The sequence below is a fragment of the Notamacropus eugenii genome, chromosome 5 (genome assembly GCF_028372415.1).
Source record: "Notamacropus eugenii isolate mMacEug1 chromosome 5, mMacEug1.pri_v2, whole genome shotgun sequence".
In the NCBI taxonomy this organism is placed as follows: Eukaryota; Metazoa; Chordata; class Mammalia; order Diprotodontia; family Macropodidae; genus Notamacropus; species Notamacropus eugenii.
The window spans coordinates 18,833,968-18,853,035 of NC_092876.1; the positions used below are offsets into that span (position 1 = coordinate 18,833,968).

General features: G+C 38.9%; 1 protein-coding gene across 1 annotated transcript in view; it reads left to right on the plus strand.

Moving 5' to 3' along the window:
* LOC140508303 (uncharacterized) overlaps positions 1-18,606 on the plus strand; it is a 50,015-nt gene extending 31,409 nt beyond the window's left edge. Inside the window, exons 3-6 of the mRNA XM_072616116.1 lie at positions 1,529-1,616; positions 9,615-9,741; positions 15,692-15,771; positions 16,393-18,606. Coding sequence (XP_072472217.1) covers positions 1,584-1,616; positions 9,615-9,741; positions 15,692-15,771; positions 16,393-17,922 — 1,770 coding nt within the window. The 5' untranslated portion in view covers positions 1,529-1,583 and the 3' untranslated portion in view covers positions 17,923-18,606. The remainder of the gene's footprint in view (positions 1-1,528; positions 1,617-9,614; positions 9,742-15,691; positions 15,772-16,392) is intronic.
* Positions 18,607-19,068: the final 462 nt, after the last annotated feature.

Genomic DNA, 19,068 nt, shown 5'->3' on the forward strand with positions numbered 1-19,068 from the left:
CTTGGGTCCCCAAAATTTCGACATGCCAAGTCCTGGAGAATGAATTTGATTCAAGACTTCTTTCAGCCAAAGTAGAACAAAGTCAATTTAAGGTTTGCCATCTTGGGCTGACTCTTAAGAAGCCTCATCATTTGTGACTTGTTTTGACTAGTGGGCCAGCTAGAGAGAGTCAGAGGTGGATTGCATCTGAGCACCTTCATGGAGGCCAAAAGGAACTGAGGTACAGAAAGTCCCTGAGAAAGATCTAGAGGTGGTCTAGTAGTCTGGGAGGAAGGTCTAAGGAGGATCTTGAGGAGACTCTGGGGTAACTAGTGATGTAATTAAGGGTGGGAAGCAGCTGGAGACAATTGGGAGTATCAGACAATGCAGGGCTTGGGTGGGAAGCAAGTGGGGCAATCAAGAGGTTGGTTGGTGGTTGTTGTCCTTCCTCTTCAAAGAGGACAAAAATGACATCACCACAGTAAAGTGAAATTTCATTGTGTCCAACTGTGGCTGATCAGACCAATCTGAGCTCAGAATGCTCTTCCACAGGTTGGGCACATGTAGTCCATATGAATTTTTGGGTTGGGTACTCCAAATTCATGCATCCTACTTTTACTTTGTGCTGTGTCAATTCTGGTTTGCTCAAAGAGCATAGCACCCTTTCTGATGTGGGCACACCATACTGAGTGCTCCTGTGTCAGTGTCTCCCATGTTGCACAGTCAAATCCAAAGTTCTTGAGAGAGACCTTGAGAGTGTCCTTGTGTAGTTTCTTCTGACCACCATGTGATCGCCTGCCCCATGCAAGTTCTCCATAAAATAATTTTTTGGCAAGCATACATTTTGCATTTGAACAAAGTGGTCAGCCCATGGGAGTTGCATTTTCTGAAGCATAGTTTGAATACTTGCAAGTTCAGTTCAAGCAAGAACTTCAGTGTCTGGGACCTTATCCTGCCAGGTGATCCTCAGAATCTTCTCAAGACAGTTCAAATGGAAGCCATTCAGTTTCTTGGCATGGTGCTGGTAGACTGTCCATGTTTCACAAGCATATAACAATGAGGACAGCACCACGGCTCTGTAGACAATCAAGAGGTAACAGAACATGGAGAGCCAGGCTAGGTTAAGGGTAATAGATTTGAGTATGAAAGGCCAGATGAAGTGGGAAGATTGAAGAAGAGTTCTAGGAGCTTCCCAGAGTCTGTGCACCATCACATCTAGCTGTCTTCCAGTGAGAGAACTTCTCACAGAAAACAACAACACGAAAATAAAATCTAGACAGAGGGAAACATCTCCTCTGTGTTAGCATTCAGTATGGAAGGTCAAGAATGGGGATGAGCCAAAGTGGTAGATGTCTGCAATTTGGAGGGGAGTTCAATGGGGCAGGCAGGTCTGGGTCCAGGCCTGAGGGGAGAGGGGATCAGGGGCGGGGTACCTTTGTAACTGCTCTGAGAGCTTACCCTGTGTCATTCTTGGCAGGTCAACATCCACCCTAGGAAGAAAAGGCAAAGACAGTGTCTCTCCCAGTCTGACATTCTTCTCCCTCCCCAGGTCAGCTTGCAGAGACCAAAGCCTTTTCCAAGAAGAGAGCTTAGAACCAGAGAGAATGGCCCCGAGCACCCAGAGACCCTCATCCCAGGTGAGTACAGTCCATCTACAGACCTGACCACCATCAGCAAACCTGGAATCCAAGAGAACTAAGGAATATTTACCCTGTTCCTCACAGGTTGTCCTTGGCACTGCTGTCAGCAGAGCAGAAATTGCCCCCCTGGTTCTGCTCATGGCCTCCTGCCTGAGGCCACAGAAGCCTCCCCAGGTCTCTCTGAATCCCTGTCCTTTTCCATTTCTTAGATCAAGTCAGTAAGCATTTAGAAAGTGGCTCCTCTGTGCCAAGCACTGTGCTAACCTACTGGGGATGCAAAGGATGGTTTCCAAAATAACAGTCCCTGTCCTCAAGGAGCTCACAGTCCAGTGGGGAGAAAACATCTCATGAGCTGTGTCCAAACAAGCTCTACAGTATGGATGGGAGACGCTTTGAGAGGGAAGGTTCTAGCAGTGTCAGGGCCGGGCAAAGCTTGTTTTCAGGTGACATGTTACCTGAGATAGGAAGGAAGTCAGGAGGCCGAGGTGAGGGGGAGGACATTCCCAGCATAAGACACAGCCATTGGGAAGGTAGAGGGTGAGGGGACAGAGGGTCTTGGTGAAGAATGAGCCAGGAAGCCAGAGATAGAGAGAAGAGGACCAAGGTGCAAGAAGGCTGGAAAGAAGTGAGTTCTATATTTTGACATCCTGGTTGCAAATGGGACCACATTTGTCCTGAACTAAATTATACTGTGGCCTCAGTTTATGTCAGATGTATTCTCTTAGGATTCTTGTGAGGTTATCCCTTTGTAGATGGGTTGTCCCTTAATGAAAAATACTCTTCAAATTTAACATTTAGGTAATACCTTCAGAAATTATAAAAATGAGAATTTTGAACAACATTGGGTAAGAATGACTGCATCCTGCTGTCTGAATGCCCTCAGTCTAAGAGTGTCAAATAAATTTATGTATAAAGTGATTTTCTAACTAAGAAAATTCAGAAATGGTTTTAACTGAAGCAATTTTATGGGATCTATAATAAATTTTTATTATTTAGATTTTTATTAATCTAATTTTATTTAAAAAAATAATTCCAAATGAATCAATTACCAAATGTAAATTCTCCCTGTTTGTCAGCTCTTTGGAGACTCAGCAGGAAGACACCTTGAGACTTTCTCTTGGGCAAGGTCATCCAGTCTTCCCAGCCTTGGAAAGAAATTGCCTAAAGGAATGAAGTGGTTTAGGAAATTGACAAAATTCCACCTGGAATATCACATGGTGTTATTGTGAGACAGTCAGTCTCAACAGACCCCAACCAGGATTCAGAATGGGATCCCTTCCTTGAATACAGTTGACATTGTCAGTTCTTGGAATGTGGAAAGTATGAGAATGGTTCCAGTGCCCATAATCTGGGGACTCACTGGTAGTAATTCAAGCAGCCTTGATGTTGTGTCAGTCACTGTGCTAAGCACTGGAAGTACAAAGCAAGGTGAGCAACCCCTCCCTTCAAGAAGCTCACTTTCCAATGGCTTTTCTCAAATCAGTGAAGTTTAATGTTCTACAATCACTACCATAAAACAGATTTTTTACCCCCTACATATCCCCTACTACCCTCCTCCCTCCCCAAGATGGCATACAATTCTGTATAGGATCTACACATACATTCCTATTGAATACATTTTCACTACAGTCATGCTGTGTAGAAGAACTAAAATAAATGGGAGAAATCATATAACAAACCAAAACACACACACACACACACACACACATACACATACACACACATATACACACATGATCTGCTGCATTCTGCAATTGAATTCCATAGTTCTTTCTCTGAATGTGGAAGGCATTTTGCCTTTGGGAATTTTTTTTTGTTATTCTTGCATTGCTATGAAGATCCAAGTGTTCCAGAAAAAACTCTCGCACACTGTGGTCGTTGCTGTGCACAAAGTTCTCCTGGTTCTGCTCCTTTCACTCAGCATCAGATCATATAAGTCCTTCCAGGCCTCTCTGAAGTCTTCTTGTTCATCATTTCTTATGGTGCAATAGTACTCCATTACATTCATATACCATAATTTATTCAGCCATTCCTCAATTGATGGGCATCCCCTTGATTTCCAGTTTTTGGCCACTACAAAGAGTGCTGCTATAAATATTTTTGTGCATGTGGTACCATTTCCCATTTTTATGATCTCTTGGGGATACAGTCCTAGAAGTGATATTTCTGCGTCAAAGGGTATGCACATTTTTGTAGCCCTTTGGCATAGTTCCAAACCGCTCTCCAGAATGGTTGGATGAGCTCACAGCTCCACCAACAATGAATTAGTGTTCCAACTCTCCCACATCCTCTCCAACATTTATCATTTTCCTGTTCTGTCATGTTTGCCAATCTAATAGGTGTGATGTGGTACCTCACAGTTGTTTTGGTTTGCATCTCTAATCAAAAGTGATTAAGAGCATTTTTTCATATGATTATAAATACCTTTAATTTCTTCCTCTGAAAATTGCTTGTTCGTATTCTTTGACCATTTATCAATTGGGATAATTGATTATTGTACATTTGACTCAGTTCTCTATATATCCTAGAAATGTTAGGCCTTTTTATCCCCAAGATTAGCTCTAAAAATTCTTTCCCAATTTACTACATCCTTCCAAATTTTGGTTGCATTGGGTCTGGTTGTGCAAAAACTTTTCAGTTTAATGTAATCAAAATTTGGTCAGATTCTCTTTTTAGAGGTATCTGAAGGAGTTTGTCTAAGAGCTTAGGTGAGCCATTGCTCTCACTCCACCATCTTGGCTCCGCCCCCAATTTTACTCTCTTGTAAATGGTGGCAGTAGGACCTACAAGGCAGAGTTCCTGTGAGGATCACATGAGATGATGTTTGTAAAATGCGTGTCCCTGGCACATAGTAGGCACATTGTATAAGGTAAATTTCAGGAAACCAGGGAGAGAAAGTGGATCAAGCACCTCACATAGAAGATGGTCAATATTGAATGAAGCACAGAGGTCAGATAGGAGGACTGAGAAAAGACCAACAGATTGGGTGGTTCAAACATCAAGGTTAACTCAGGAGAGAGAACTTTGGGGAAAGGGTAGATGAAAGGTAAGTTTAAAGGGTTAAGGAGTGAGGGGGTGACAGCAAGATGGTCCAGTGGTAGAGCTCTAGGCTTGGAATCAGGAAGACTCACCTTCATGAGTTCAGATCTGACCTCAGACACTTAGTAGGTGTGTGATCCTGAGTCACTTAAGTCACTAAACTCTGTTTGCCTCAGGTCATCATCTCTACAAGGAGCATAAGTGGGAAATGGGAAACCACTTCTGTATCTTTGCTCCTAAGCCCTCAAATGGGATCTAGAAGAACCAGACACAACTCATGCCAGTGAATAATCACTAAGGAGTGAATAAGAGAGAAAAGTACAAAGGTCAGTCATGTGTTTCTAGGAGTTTGCCTGAGAAAAGGAGGTGAGATAGAATGATTGTTCAAAAGGTGATGAGGTTTAGGGAAGTCTTTCTTAAAGATGGGGGACATGGGTATGTTAGAAGTCATTAGAAAATGGACCAGCTAATAGAAAAAAGTTAACAATGTGAGGGACTTGGGTTGGGGAATGATTGAGTGTGGGAAGGGAGGGTGGGGCAGATAGGATGAGGTCAGGGGGATCAAATGGCCATGGACCTGGTTGACCTTTGTGAAAACAAGGCTCCCATATTCTTAGAGAATGGAGGAAAGAAGGTGCTGTAAGACCCCATGAAGAGTTTCTGAGGAGAGAAGGCAGGGAGTTATTTACTCCATGTTTATTAAGTGCCTATTATGTGCCAGTCACTGTGCTTAGTAGGGGTTGTGCAGAAAGAGGCTAAGAGCAGTGTCTGACCTCCAGGAGCTCATAGTCTAAGGAGTGATAACAAGGACACAGATATTTATAGATAAGTCAATTGGATATAATTAACAGAAGGAAGGCAGAAGAGGAAAGGGGAGCTGGGAAAAATAGAAGGTGGGCTTGTGGTTGAGACTTGAAGGAACCAAGGAGGCCTGAATGAGGAGGCAGAGAATTGCAGCCATTCTGGAGAGACAGAGAAAATGCCCTGAGCCTAGAGATGGAGTGGCTTCTTCCTGGCACACCAAGGAGGCCAGTGTCATTGAATCAGAGAAAGTGACAGGAAGTAAGGTGGAAGCAGACTGCAGAAGTGGTGACTGGGTCATGATGGGCTTCTAAAGCAAAATAAGCAAGATACTCAATTGAAAGTATTTGGATAGTCAGTAGTCAATAAGTGTTTATTGTTAATATTCTGTATGCCAGAAACTGGGTGAATCCTGGGGATTTAAATAGAAAAGAAAAAGACTGCCTGTTCTCATAGAGAGTACACTTTCTAGGGGAAGACCACACACCAAAGGAAGAGATTTTGGGCTAAAGACACCAGACCTGGCACATGGTGGCAGAGTCAGAGAGAAAGTCAAAGTAGGGCAGCCAGGTGCAAACATGGAGATGTGTGAGCTGTCACTCTTCTTATGTGGAGGGTTGGAGGACATGAGCTCACACCAGGATGGGAAAGAGAGAATGTGGGAGGAGGGTGAAGGAAGGAGATATGGGAGAGCTTCTGTTAGGAGCTCCTTAGGGATTGAAGAGAAGAATTATCAGAGAATAAAAGAACAGCCTTCCTAAAGTGTTTGTTCATAATGAATATATATATATAATGCAATCAAGAATCATAACTCAGAACAAGTGAAAAGGAAAATGTTGGGAATCTAAAAAATCAGGAAAAGCCTAATCCTTTAACTGCTCAAAGTTTCAATGGTAGAAGTAAAGGAAGGTAAAAGTGAAATGTAGATTACAAACAGATGTGTCTTTAATAGAATGAAAATGAGAAAAGAAGTGAAAAGAGATTTATGCCTGCATGAAAGAGAATTGCTCAGAAGTAATAGAAAAACTGTAAAAGTGACTGTTCCCTTCTGCTGCAAATGGAAGAAAAAGAAATGGAAGAGCATGGAATGCCAAGTGCATTGGCTGACCATGTGTTCTACCTGTAGCAGATTGGATAAATAGATGAGCCCTCCCAAGTATCAAAGGCTTTATAGACAATGGCCACTCTCTTGTATGATATCCATCAGCCTGTCTCTTCACTCCTGATCTCCAATGTTCTTGAGTTCTAGCAGCATGATGAAATAATTTATTTTTCATTACTAATGTCAGTGTCTTTCTTATGCATTAGCTCAATCTCCCACCCCAGCCCAAAAAATATTATATTTCTACTGAATTAAGGAACCTTTCTTCCCCACATAGTTATTTTGTTTCTCTATACTTAAATAATACAAGGAAGGAATATATTCCTTGAGTAATTGGAAGAAGTGATAAAGCAATGGCAGTAGATGCTTTTGAGCATGATATATCATAGCCAGTGTCATCTCAACCTGTCCCTATAAGAAGAGAGAATTCTTCTTCAGTAGGCTGGAAACAGTTTCCTACCACTCAATTTAGGCCACTTTATGAATAATCTCTCTTTAGAATCCATTTCATACTTTCATGTAATTAACAATTTATGTCAGGCTTTAGGAAATTTACTTGGTTGGTCTTTTTTCTTTTTTCCTTCCTCAGTCGTCACTATACACTCCTCCCTCACTTCCCCCAAACGCAGAATGCACAGTACTTAACAGCTTCTCACAAAGTCTTCATTGAATTTTCTTAATATGTCACTTTGGACAGTTGTGAGGAGGAATTTCACGTGACCTTATGATCTTATCTCTTCTTTCTCCACAGATTCTCTTTTTCAAATTAATTTATTAGTTTTACTTTTCAACATTCACTTACATGAGCTTTTCTGTCATTTTTGTCCACCTCCCTGCCCTGCTCCTTCCCCAAGGCAGTGTGCAGTGTGATATAGGCTCTGTATATTCATTCATATTAAACATATCATCATCTTGATGTCATGGTCCTCTTGGAGAACAGAGCACAAATACAACCTGTGAGTCAGTAGCCTCTCCTGGCCTTTCTTCTCCTCTCCTCTCCTTTCCTCTCCTCATCTCTGGTGCTCTTCTCAGGGGAAGGTACACTTCCATGGCCAAAAGCTGCCTTTCTTTTTTGGGTTTACTGGCTACATTTCTTGTTCAAAGAACAAGCCTTAAGCCCATTTCACTCTGGAGCTTGTAGATGGGACACCAGGTCCCTACCCACCTAGCACAGCGTGATTGTAATTACTAAATAGTAATTTTTTTCTATTTTACCTATGACCCCAGAGGGTCTTACCCTCCCAGTTTGGGGTGGTTTTTTTTTTTGGTAATTTTTTTTGTTTTTTTTAAAATGGACCATCCCTTGAGTAACTACTTAAATAGGCCTATTCATTGAATGGATGAATTACACTCAAAATGAGAATCTGATAAGACCTTAGCCTAAAATGGCCAAGGTTCCATATTGTGTCCTGGGCCTTCTCCACTCATCCTGGTGAATATCAGGCTACTGGATCCAGATGGCTCTGGAGGAAAAATGAGGCTGATGACCTTGCACAGCCCTTCCTCACTCAGATCAAAGTCAAGTGCTAGTCATATCATCATCTCGATGTCATGGTCCTCCTTGAGAATGAAGGACAAACACAACAACAATTAACAACATATTTCCATATCAGTCATGTTGTAAAGAAGTATTAGAAAGGATGTGAGGAACCAGAAGAAGGAAGAAACCAAATAATAAAAGAATAAATGGAATGCTTCAATCTACATCCTCCATAGTTCTTTCTCTGGATGTGTATAGCCTTTTCCATCATGAGTCTTTTGGAATTGTGTTTGTTGCATTGGTGAGAAGAGTTAAGTCTGTCAAAATTGGCTAACCCCGATATTGCTCTTCCTGTCTACGGTGTTCTTTGGATTCTGCTCACTTCACTCAGCATCAGTTGATATGAGTGTTTCCAGGTTTTTCTGAAGTCTCCATGCTCATCATTTCTTATAGCACAATCCTTTTCCATTCATGTGCCGCAACTTGTTCAGCCATCGACCAATTGATGGGGTTTCCCTCAGTTTCCCGTTGTTGTCCACCACAAAAAGAACTGCTCTAAATGATTTTGTCCATATAGGTCCTTTTCCTATTCATATGTTCTCATTGAGATGTAGCCCTAGAAGTGGTATTGTTGGGTCAAAGGGCATACACATTTTTATAACCCTTTGGGCATAGTTTCAAATTCCTTTCCAGAATGGTTAGATCGCTTTGCAACTCCATCAGTGATGCATTATTGTTCCAGTTTCTTCACATCTTATTTGGCATTTGTAACTTTCCTGTTTTGTCATGCTAGACAATGTTAGGTGTGACATGGTACCTAAGAGTTGTTTTGATTTTCATTTCTCTCATCAGTGGTAATCTAAAGCATTTTTTCATGATTAATAACTTTCCTTTCTCTGCAAGCTGCCTGTTCATATCTTGTGATCATTTATCAATTGAGGCATGACTTATATTCTTATAAATTTGACTCAATTCTCTGTGTATTTGAGAATTGAGGTCTGTGTCAGACATACTGACTGTCAAAACATTGTTTTCCATCTTTCTGCTTACCTTGTAATCTTAGTTGCATTGGCTTTGTGCAAAAAAAACCTTTTCCATTTAATGTAATTGAAATCTTCCATTTTGCATTTCATAATGTTGTCTATGTCTTGTTTGTTCACAAATTCTTCTGTTCTCTAAAAATCTAAAGGTAAACTATTTCTTGTGTTCCTAGTTTCCTTATAGTATCTGTCTTTATATCTAAATTGTGTACTCATTTTGACTTTATCTTGGTATACACTAACATCATCCCTAGATTCTTGTACTTCACCAATGGAGCTCTTGCATTTTCCCTAATTCCACTGGATTAAGCATTGTATAGAAAGACATTTTTTTCTCTCTTTTATTATTTCATCGTTTTTCTGCACATTCCATTGGACTCTTAATGACTGGTTTCAAGTATTGGCTCTGACACTCATAAAGGTTGTAGGCAAATCCATTCTCTGGGCTTGACTTTCTTCTAAGTGGATGAGGGTTGAACTGGATGAGTTCTGGAGTCTCTCAGTTCTAAATTTTGTGACCTTTGATGCTTTAGGACTTGGTGACATTCAAGGATGTCTTTGTGTACTTCAGTAAGGAGGAGTGGTGCCTGTTGGACCATTCACAGAAAGCGCTGTACAAGGAGGTCATGCTGGAGAATATGCAGAATCTGCTGTCCTTGGGTAAGGACCATTTTCCTTCCTTTCTTGGTGTTAATTGTCATGCCAAAATTAGCACAAGGGGCATAGAATGAATCCATCCTCTGTTGCATCTCAACCTCAGAAGCTGCCTTGAATCCACAGTTATCTGTGTACACCAATTCTCCATCCACTTTGTACTTGACTTTGAGCATTTTTAAGTTAAAAAACTTAGCATAAGTCAGGTAGCTGGAGATAAAGATCTAGGTTCATTTTCTTTTTTTAAAATTATTATTTTACTTGTTTTCAGTGTTCTATAGTCACTTCCATATAACTTAGCTTTTTTTCCCCCCTCCCTCCCACTCTTTCCCCACTCCCTCCACCTTCGCTCCCTGAGATAGCATACAATTTTATAGAGGTTCTACACATATATTCCTATTAAATACATTTTCACCTTAGACATGTTGCATAGAAGAATTAAATTGAATGGCAGAAATCAGAAAACAAACCAAACCATAGTACAAAAGAAAATGATCTGCTACATTCTGTGATCAAATTCCATAGTTCTTTCTCTGGATGTGGAAGGCATTTTGCCTTAAGAGAACATTGGGAATTATTTAAGTCCTTGTATTGCAGTGAGGTTCTAAGTCTAGCAGAAAAAATTCTTGCACACTGTGGTTGTTGCTGTATATAAAGTTCTCCTGGTTCTACTCCTTTCACTCAGCATTGTTTCATAGAAGTCTTTCCAGGCCTCTCTGTCGAATTTATGGGCAGACAGTTAGCAATCTAAATGAGATGAATGATTATGATAAAAGATGTAAATTGCCTGGACTAACAGAATAGGAAGTTGAATATTTAAATAACCCCATCTTAGAAAAAGAAATTGAACAATTCATCAGTGAACTCCCTAGGAAAAAATCTCCAGGCCCAGATGGATTCAAAAGTGAATTCTACCAAACATTTAAAGAACAGTTAATTCCAGTACTATATAGATTATTTGGGAAAATTGGGGAAGGAGTCCTCTCAGATTCCTTTTATGATACAAATATGGTTTTGATACCTAAATCAGGAAGAGCCAAAACAGAGAAAGAAAATTATAAACCAATTTCTCTAATGAATGTAGAAGCAAAAATTTTAAATAAGATTTTAGCAAAAAGAATCCAGCAACTTTTCACGAGAATAATATATATTATGATCAGGTAGGATTTATACCAGAAATGCAGGGCAGGTTCAATGTTAGGAAAATATCATATGACCAGCAAAACTAACAGAAACCAAATGATTATTTCAACAGATGCAGAAAAAGCTTTTGACAAAATACAACACCCATTCCTTTGAAAACACTGGAAAATATAGAAATAAATGGAACTTTCCATAAAATAATAAGCAATATCTACCTAAAAGCTTCAGCAACATAATATGCAATGGGGATAAGCTAGATGCATTTCCAGTAAGATCAGGGTTGAAACAAGGATGTCCATTATCACCACTATTATTCAATCTGGGTCCATTTTCAAAGAAAGAGAGGAAAGTAAAATAAAAATACTGCTACTTCAAAGAGAAATGTCAATGGTCACAAGCCCAAAAAGAGTTTTTGAAAAAACATTAAAATGACTTCAAAAATCAAATGGGAGACTGAGGAAAAATTAGGGAATAAAAGAAGAGCAGTCCAGGAAATCAAGACAATTATGAAAAGAAAGTCAATTATTAGAAACAGAGATCCAAAAACTTAAGAAACAAAATAAGTCCTTAAAAACCAGAATTGGGCATGAGGACCAGTGATGTTATGAGACACCCAGAAATACTAAAATCCAAAAGAATGAAAAAGTAGAACAGAATGTGAACCCTCTCATTAGAAAACCAAATGATTTGGAAAATAGATCAAGGAGACCCAATGTAAAAAGTGTTACACAACCTGAAAGGTATGATTAAAAAGGGTCTAGATACATCCTTTCAAGACATTATTGAGGAAAATTTCCCTGAAGTTCTAGAACAAGAGGTAAAGTAGAAAAAGAAAAAAGAAACTCACCATTCATCCCCTGAAAGACATACCAAAATGAAAACTTACAGGAACGTTAGAGCCAAGTTTCAAAGCTCCTAAATTAAGGAAAAAATACTAAAAGCCACAAGACAATGACAATGTAAGTACAGTGGAGCTGCATTCAAGACAACATAAGACCTAGCAGCTTCTACATTAGAGGACATTGGGGCATTATACTTCACAGAGCTGGGGATTTGGGGTTGTGAAGAAAAAGATCTAACCCACTAAAACTGAGTATAATCTTGAATGGAAAATAAGAAAGGGACATCTAATGAAGTGAAAGACATTCTGGTATTTATGAGTAGAAGAGCAGAACCCAATGGAAAACTGGATGTGAAAGAATCAAGAGCAATATCAGATAAACATTAAAGACCAGTGATAAGAGACTCAGTAGGGCCAAAGTGTTTAGGTTTTATGTATGAAAATATTGCCAGTACCCTTAAGAATGCAATTATTACTTGAATAGTTTGAAAAACAAAAGCTTAAACTGAGCTGATTATGATGGGTTCATTATCAGAAATAAAACTCCGTAGGGAGAGGTAAAATGGAGCAGTTATTACACAGTAAGAAGTTCTACAAAGAAATGAAACAGAGGAAGAAGATGGGAGTGGAGCTGTTCTGGAACCTTATTTTTGTGGCATTAACAAGAAAAATAGAATATATAAATTATCTTCTTTTAGTAAAAGAAATTGAACTGGCCACAAATGTGCTTGCTAAAAGTAAAGAAACAGGACCAGATGGATTTGCAAAGGAATTCTACTGAACATATAAAGGTCAGCTACTTCCAGTATTACATAAGTGATTTCAAAAAATAGACAAAAAAGGAGGAACTGCCAAAATCCGTTTATGAAACAAATATGAGGTTGATATTTGAATCATGAACAATAAGGAAGAGAATATTAGACCAATTTCACTAATGTCTATGGTTGCCAAAGTCTTAAATAAAATACTAGCAAAGAGATTACAACAGTAAATTGCAGAGATTATAAATTGGGACCAATTGAGATTTATGCCAGAAATGCAGGAAAAGTTTCACCTAAGGAAAATTAAACACGTATTCTATTATAACAATAATGAAAACAACAAAAAAATCGTGTGCATATATTTATAGCTGAAGAATAAGCTTTTGATAAAATAGAACACTCATTTTTCTCACTACCACTTGAAAGTATAAGAAAAATGAATTTTTCCTTAAACTGATAAAAAGCACTTCCCTAAAGCTGTCAGCAAGTGTTTTGTGTAATGGGGAGAGGTTAGTTAGCAACCTTCCCAGTAGGATGTGATGTTCCACAAGGATTGCCATTGTCACCAATATTATTCAGCACTGTATTGGAAATCCTAGTATAGCAATATGAGAAGGAAAAGAAATTAAAGAAATCAGACTAGGGAATGAGGAAATGAAACTATCTCTTTTTGAAGACAATAGGATGATATCCATGGAAATCCCAAAAACTCTACAAAAACATTAGTTGAAACAACTTTTGGCAAAGAAGCAGGATATAATGTAAATCATCAACATTCTTATATATCAGTAAAAAAACCCTGCAAGAAGAGATAGCAAGAGATAGCCTATTTAAAATAAGTCTAGGTCAGGGGTAGGAATTTGTGACCTCGAGGCCACATGTGACCCTACATCTAAGTCCTCAAGTATGGCCCTTTAACTGAATCCCAAACATCACAGAACAAATTCCCTTAATGAAAGGATTTGTCATGCAACACTTGGACTCATTCCAAAGGCAGCACCTAGAAGGACCTAGAAGGCCAAATGTGAACTGGAGGACACAGGTTCCTACCCCTGTTCTAGACAGTAACTTCCAGAAGAAACCTGGGAAGTACATGAACACAAATGGAAAAAACCATTTTACATAAAGCAAAGCAGACTTAAATCATTGGACAGATATTAATTGTTCCTGGGTGTGCAAGACCAATAAAATAGAAAGGACAATTTTATCTACCCTAATTTATACCTTTAATGCCAATTCAATGGCACTGGAAATTACCAAAACCTTATTTAACTGAGTTAGAAAAAAATAAAACAATTTATTAGGAAGAACATGAAAGAAAGTCATAAAAACATGATATAAAAGAAACAAGTTTAGCAGAAACTGATCTTAAACTGTAGTAGAAGACAGTAATTGTCAAGACAGTTTATGAATAAACAAGAGACATGGAAGAGAATGAAGTGTGACATGGACAATGTTAAAATGATTTTCTCCAAATTAGAGCAATGTCCCCAAGACCAGAAGGAAAGTAAAAAATTTGGAGGGGAGAAATTTGATATGAGGTTTCTCAGGTAAAGTCCTCATATCTGAAATGTACAAAGATCTTTGTAAAATCTGTAAGTTTATCAGTTACTCCCTGATTGATACATGGTCAAAGGATTTGGACAGGTAGTTTTCCAATGGAGAAATCCAAACAATTTAGTCTCAAGAAAAATAAAACCCCAAATCACTATTGAGCAGAGAAATGCAAATTAAAGCAATTCTTAGATATCATTTTACACCTATCAGAGTGGCTAAAATGATTGAAAGGGAAAGTGACAAATGTTGAGGGGGATGTGGAAAATTTGGGATACTAATTCCTTGTTGCAACTGTGAAATCATCCACCCATTTTGGAGAGCAATCTGGAATTATGCCCAAAATGTAATTGAACTGCCTATACCCTTTGACCTAGCAATACCTCTACTAGGTGCATTCCCAAAGATGATTAAGGAGAAAGATGAAGAACCTGTCTGTTCTAAAATAGTTATCACAAGTCTTTTTGTGAAGGATGCCTTTCAAATGGGGAATGACTGACCAAATTTTAATAGATAATTGTGATGAAATACTGCTGAACTATAAGAAATAATGGGCTTGATGATTTTAGAAAAACTCATGCATAGACTTGCACAAAATAATGTAGAGGTAAAGGAGCAGTAGAAAGAGAATGTTATATACAGTAACAACAAAATATTTTTAAGAATTCCTTTGAGTAAATAAGCCACTTTGACTATTAAACACCCCAAAATACAGAGGACATGTGAGGGAAGATGCTGTCTGCCTCCAGAGAAAAAAACTGATAAATAGAAGCATGTCTGGAACGATGTTACACATATACACATATTTGTGTCTGATTGTAGCCATCTGTAGGGCAAATGGAAGAGGAGGGAAGGTGAAATAAATAATTTATGGAATAACTTTATTAAGTATTTTAAAAGAATAGGAAACTATATGCATCTAATTTGCTACTTCATGTGCAATCATGTTTTTAAAAAAAATTATATCATGTTATAGAAATTCTTACTTCATTCCATGAGTTAAAAATAAAATAGAGAACATTAAAAGAAAATAATGATAGTTAAAAAATCTGTCTGGTGCTCACTAAGAGATATAAAGGTAGATGAGTAGAAGAGAGGAACTCTGTGTATGAAAAATGTCAAAACCAATTTACATTGATCTGTTTACAAGAACTGTTTACACAGTCTTAAGGGCATCATGAAAGTCCTTTGGTTGTTACAATCAGCATAAAGCTGAATTCCATCTGCCTTCTTACTGAGCCAAGAGTCCTGAATCTCTCCAAGCCTTGCTTGCATTTTTCTTTGGCCTGGAGTTAAATACAACCTTCTCAGAGATGGATGAAGTAAACTACTGGTAGGCCTGTCAAGTACTCATTCTTCATTTAGTACCTATTGAATTTCCCTATAATTTTCTTCAAAAACAGTTTAGAATTTTACAAGTATTCTAGCCCATATGAGGTAATATAGTACTGTACTATAAATCTCTGAAAGTTGCCCACTCCTTTCCTGCTGGAATGTTGAAAACGGTGTTTAGGCTCAGCCTTCTCTTCAACTGAGCTGCACAGTGTTGTCCCCAAAAAGAGTCACTGCTTAAAGTCTTCAGTAGCCCTTGTGATTTCATTTATTTATGTGTGTATATCTTTTTCTGTTTTTCTGTTTGGATGTTTGTTTTCTTCAGATGTAGTGACCAGGCTGGAAGTAAATGAAATAACAAGAAAGCTGAGAAGTCTTTTGGAAGAGTGTGACCTGCAAACATTGGTGAGTGATGGTCCCTCGGGCTTCAATTTGAGAGAAATTCATGACTTTATTATTAAAGTAGATAAAAATCCAAACAATGACTGTGAATTTGATGAAACTGGAAAAAGATTCAGACAGTCTTCCACCCTAAATCACTGGAAGACAGTGACCACAGGGAATGTGTATCTCCCAGGTTGTGAACATAGGAAATCCTTTGCTGAAAAGGTAAAACTTTTTCAGTCCCCTGGGAATCTTCCTGAAATGCAAATGTATCTAGGAAATCAGTGGGAAATGGCCTTGAGCTGGAGTTCAGTCCTCCTTAGCCATCAAAAAAGTGACAGTAGAGAAATGCTTTCTGTAAGTAATGAAGATGGGAATGCCTTTAGTCATCAGCAAATTCCCATTAAAAAGGAGCCTGATGAATGTAATGAATGGGGAACCACCTCATCCCCTCATTCATCTCTTTGTCAACCTATGTTTCATTCTAGAATGAAAAGTTATGCATGTGTTCAGTGTCAGAAAGACTTTGGTTTGAACTCAGATGTGGATAGATTTCAGAAGAGTGATACTGGTGGGGGATTTTATGAATATAATGAAGGTGGAAAGTCTGTCTATTACAGATCTCTCCTTATTGGCTTTCAGACGACCCATACTGGAGAGAAGACTTATGAATGTAATCAATTTGGAAAGACTTTCACAAGGAGGGAGAGTCTTATGGCCCATCAAGGAATCCACAGTACAGTGAAACCTTTGGAGTGTAATCATTGTGGAAAGGCTTTCACAGACAGTAGAAGTCTTACTGTACATCAGAGAATCCACACTGGAGAGAAGCCTTATGAATGTACTCAGTGTAGAAAGACTTCCAGAGAGAAGGACCATCTTGCTGAACATGAAAGAATCCACACTGGAGAAGAAGCTTTTGAATGCAATCAGTGTGGAAAATTTTTCAAACGGAACTCTGGTCTTGCTAAACATCAGAAAATGCACAGTGGAGGGAAGACTTATGAGTGTAATCAGTGTGGAAAGGCTTTTAGACAGAAGGCCTATCTGGCTGAACATGAAAGAATCCACACTGGAGAAGAACCTTTTGAATGTAATCAGTGTGGAAAGACTTTCATAATGAGGCAAAGACTACTTGCACATCAGAGAATCCACACTACAGAAAAGCCTTATGAATGTATTCATTGTGGAAAGGCTTTCATAATGAGGCATAGACTAGTTGTACATCAGAGAATCCACACTGGAGAAAAGCCTTTTGAATGTAAACAGTGTGGAAGGGCTTTCAAACAGGACTCTTGTCTTGCTAAACATAAGAAAATCCACAGTAGAGAGAAGCCTTATGAATGTAATCTATGTGGAAAGGCTTTCATAATCAGGCAAAGACTAGTTGACCATCAGAGAATCCACACTGGAGAAAAGCCTTATAAATGTAATCAGTGTGGAAGGGCTTTCACAGGGCGCTCCAATCTTGGTAAACATCAGAGATATCACACTGGACAGAAGCCTTATAAATGCAATCACTGTGGAAACTCTTTCACAGAGAGGTCCAGTCTTGCTATCCATCAGAGAATACACACTGGAGAGAAGCCTTATGAATGTAACCAGTGTGAAAAGGCATTCATAGAGAAATCCCGTCTTGCTATCCATCAGAGAATCCACACTGGAGAGAAGCCTTATGAATGTAATCAGTGTGGAAAGTCTTTCAGACAGAAGGGCCATCTTGTTCAACATCAAAGAATCCACACTGGAGAGAAGCCTTATGAATGTAACCAGTGTGGAAAAGCTTTCATAATGAAGCATAGACTAATTGCACATCAGAAAATCCACACTGGAGAAAAACCTTATGAATGTAATCAATGTGGAAAGGCTTTCATAATGAGGTCTAGACTAGTTGCACATCAGAGAATTCACACTGGAGAGAAGCCTCATGAATGTAATCAATGTGGAAAGGCTTTCATAATGAGGCATAGATTAGTTATACATCAGAGAATCCACACTGGAGAGAAGCCTTATGAATGTAATCAGTGTGGAAAGGCTTTCACAGAGAAATCCTGTCTTGCTCGACATCAGAGAATCCATACTGGAGAAAAGCCTTATGAGTGTAATCAGTGTGGAAAGGTTTTCCCAGCAAGGTCCAATCTTGCTTACCATCAGAGAATCCACACTGGATAGAGGCCTTACGAATGCAATCAGTGTGGAAAGTCTTTCAGACAGAAGGCCTGTCTGGCTGAACATGAAAGAATCCACACTGGAGAAGAACCTTTTGAATGTAATCAGTGTGGAAAGGCTTTCATAATGAGGCATAAACTAGTTGTATATCAGAGAATCCACACTGGAGAAAAGCCTTTTGAATGTAACCAGTGTGGAAAGGCTTTCAGACAGGTCTCTTGTCTTGCTAAACATAAGAAAATCCACAGTAGAGAGAAGCCTTATGTACATAATCAATGTGGAAAGGGTTTCACACAGAACTTCCCTCTTACTACATATCAGAAACTCCACACAAGAGTGAAACCTTATGGATATTATCTGTGTGGAAAGAGTTTCAGATTCAACTCCACTCTTGCTCAGACAATTCACACTAGGAAGAAACCCTAGGAAATTCATTCATTGTATGTTAGGGCAGGATATAGTTATTGTGTTCATGAGACAATAATCCTTAACAATGTGGGTTCAAATTCATGCAGAGGCCCAGAGCATGGGAAATATTCTGACCGTGAAGTACACCATTGAAGATGGAATTGTCACTCTGTAGTGATTTCTCTGGTTGTGGATGGCATTTTCCATTATGAATCACTTGGAATGGGCTTGGATCATTGCATTTCTGAGAACAGCTAAATGTAATAAAGTTGTTCATTGCTCAGTGTTGCTTTTACTGTGTTCTTACAATGTTCCTCTGGTTCTGTTCACTTCATTCAGCATCAGTTCATTCCAGCCTTTCCAGATTTTTCTTGTTTGCCTGCTCATCATTTCTTATGGAACCAGGGTATTCCGTTGTATTCATATACCAGAACTTGTTCAGCCATTCCCCAATTAATGGGCATCCCCTCAAAGGTAAAGACATTCCTCACCCTCCTGAACTTAGTCTTGCAATGGGGAGTGGTGTTCAGGGAGGGACTCAATGGCTGAAAAACTTACTACACTGGGGATTGGGGCGTAGATTGGCACTCATCAACCAGGAACTGGAGCAGAGTATTTATTGATCTTGGTCTTGTTACCTAAATTGGAAAGGAGAAGGAATGCTTGGGGATGTTAATGAAGGCAAAAGAAGGAATATACCTACACACGTGTATGTAAATTGTTGTGATCATCGTTGGCTGC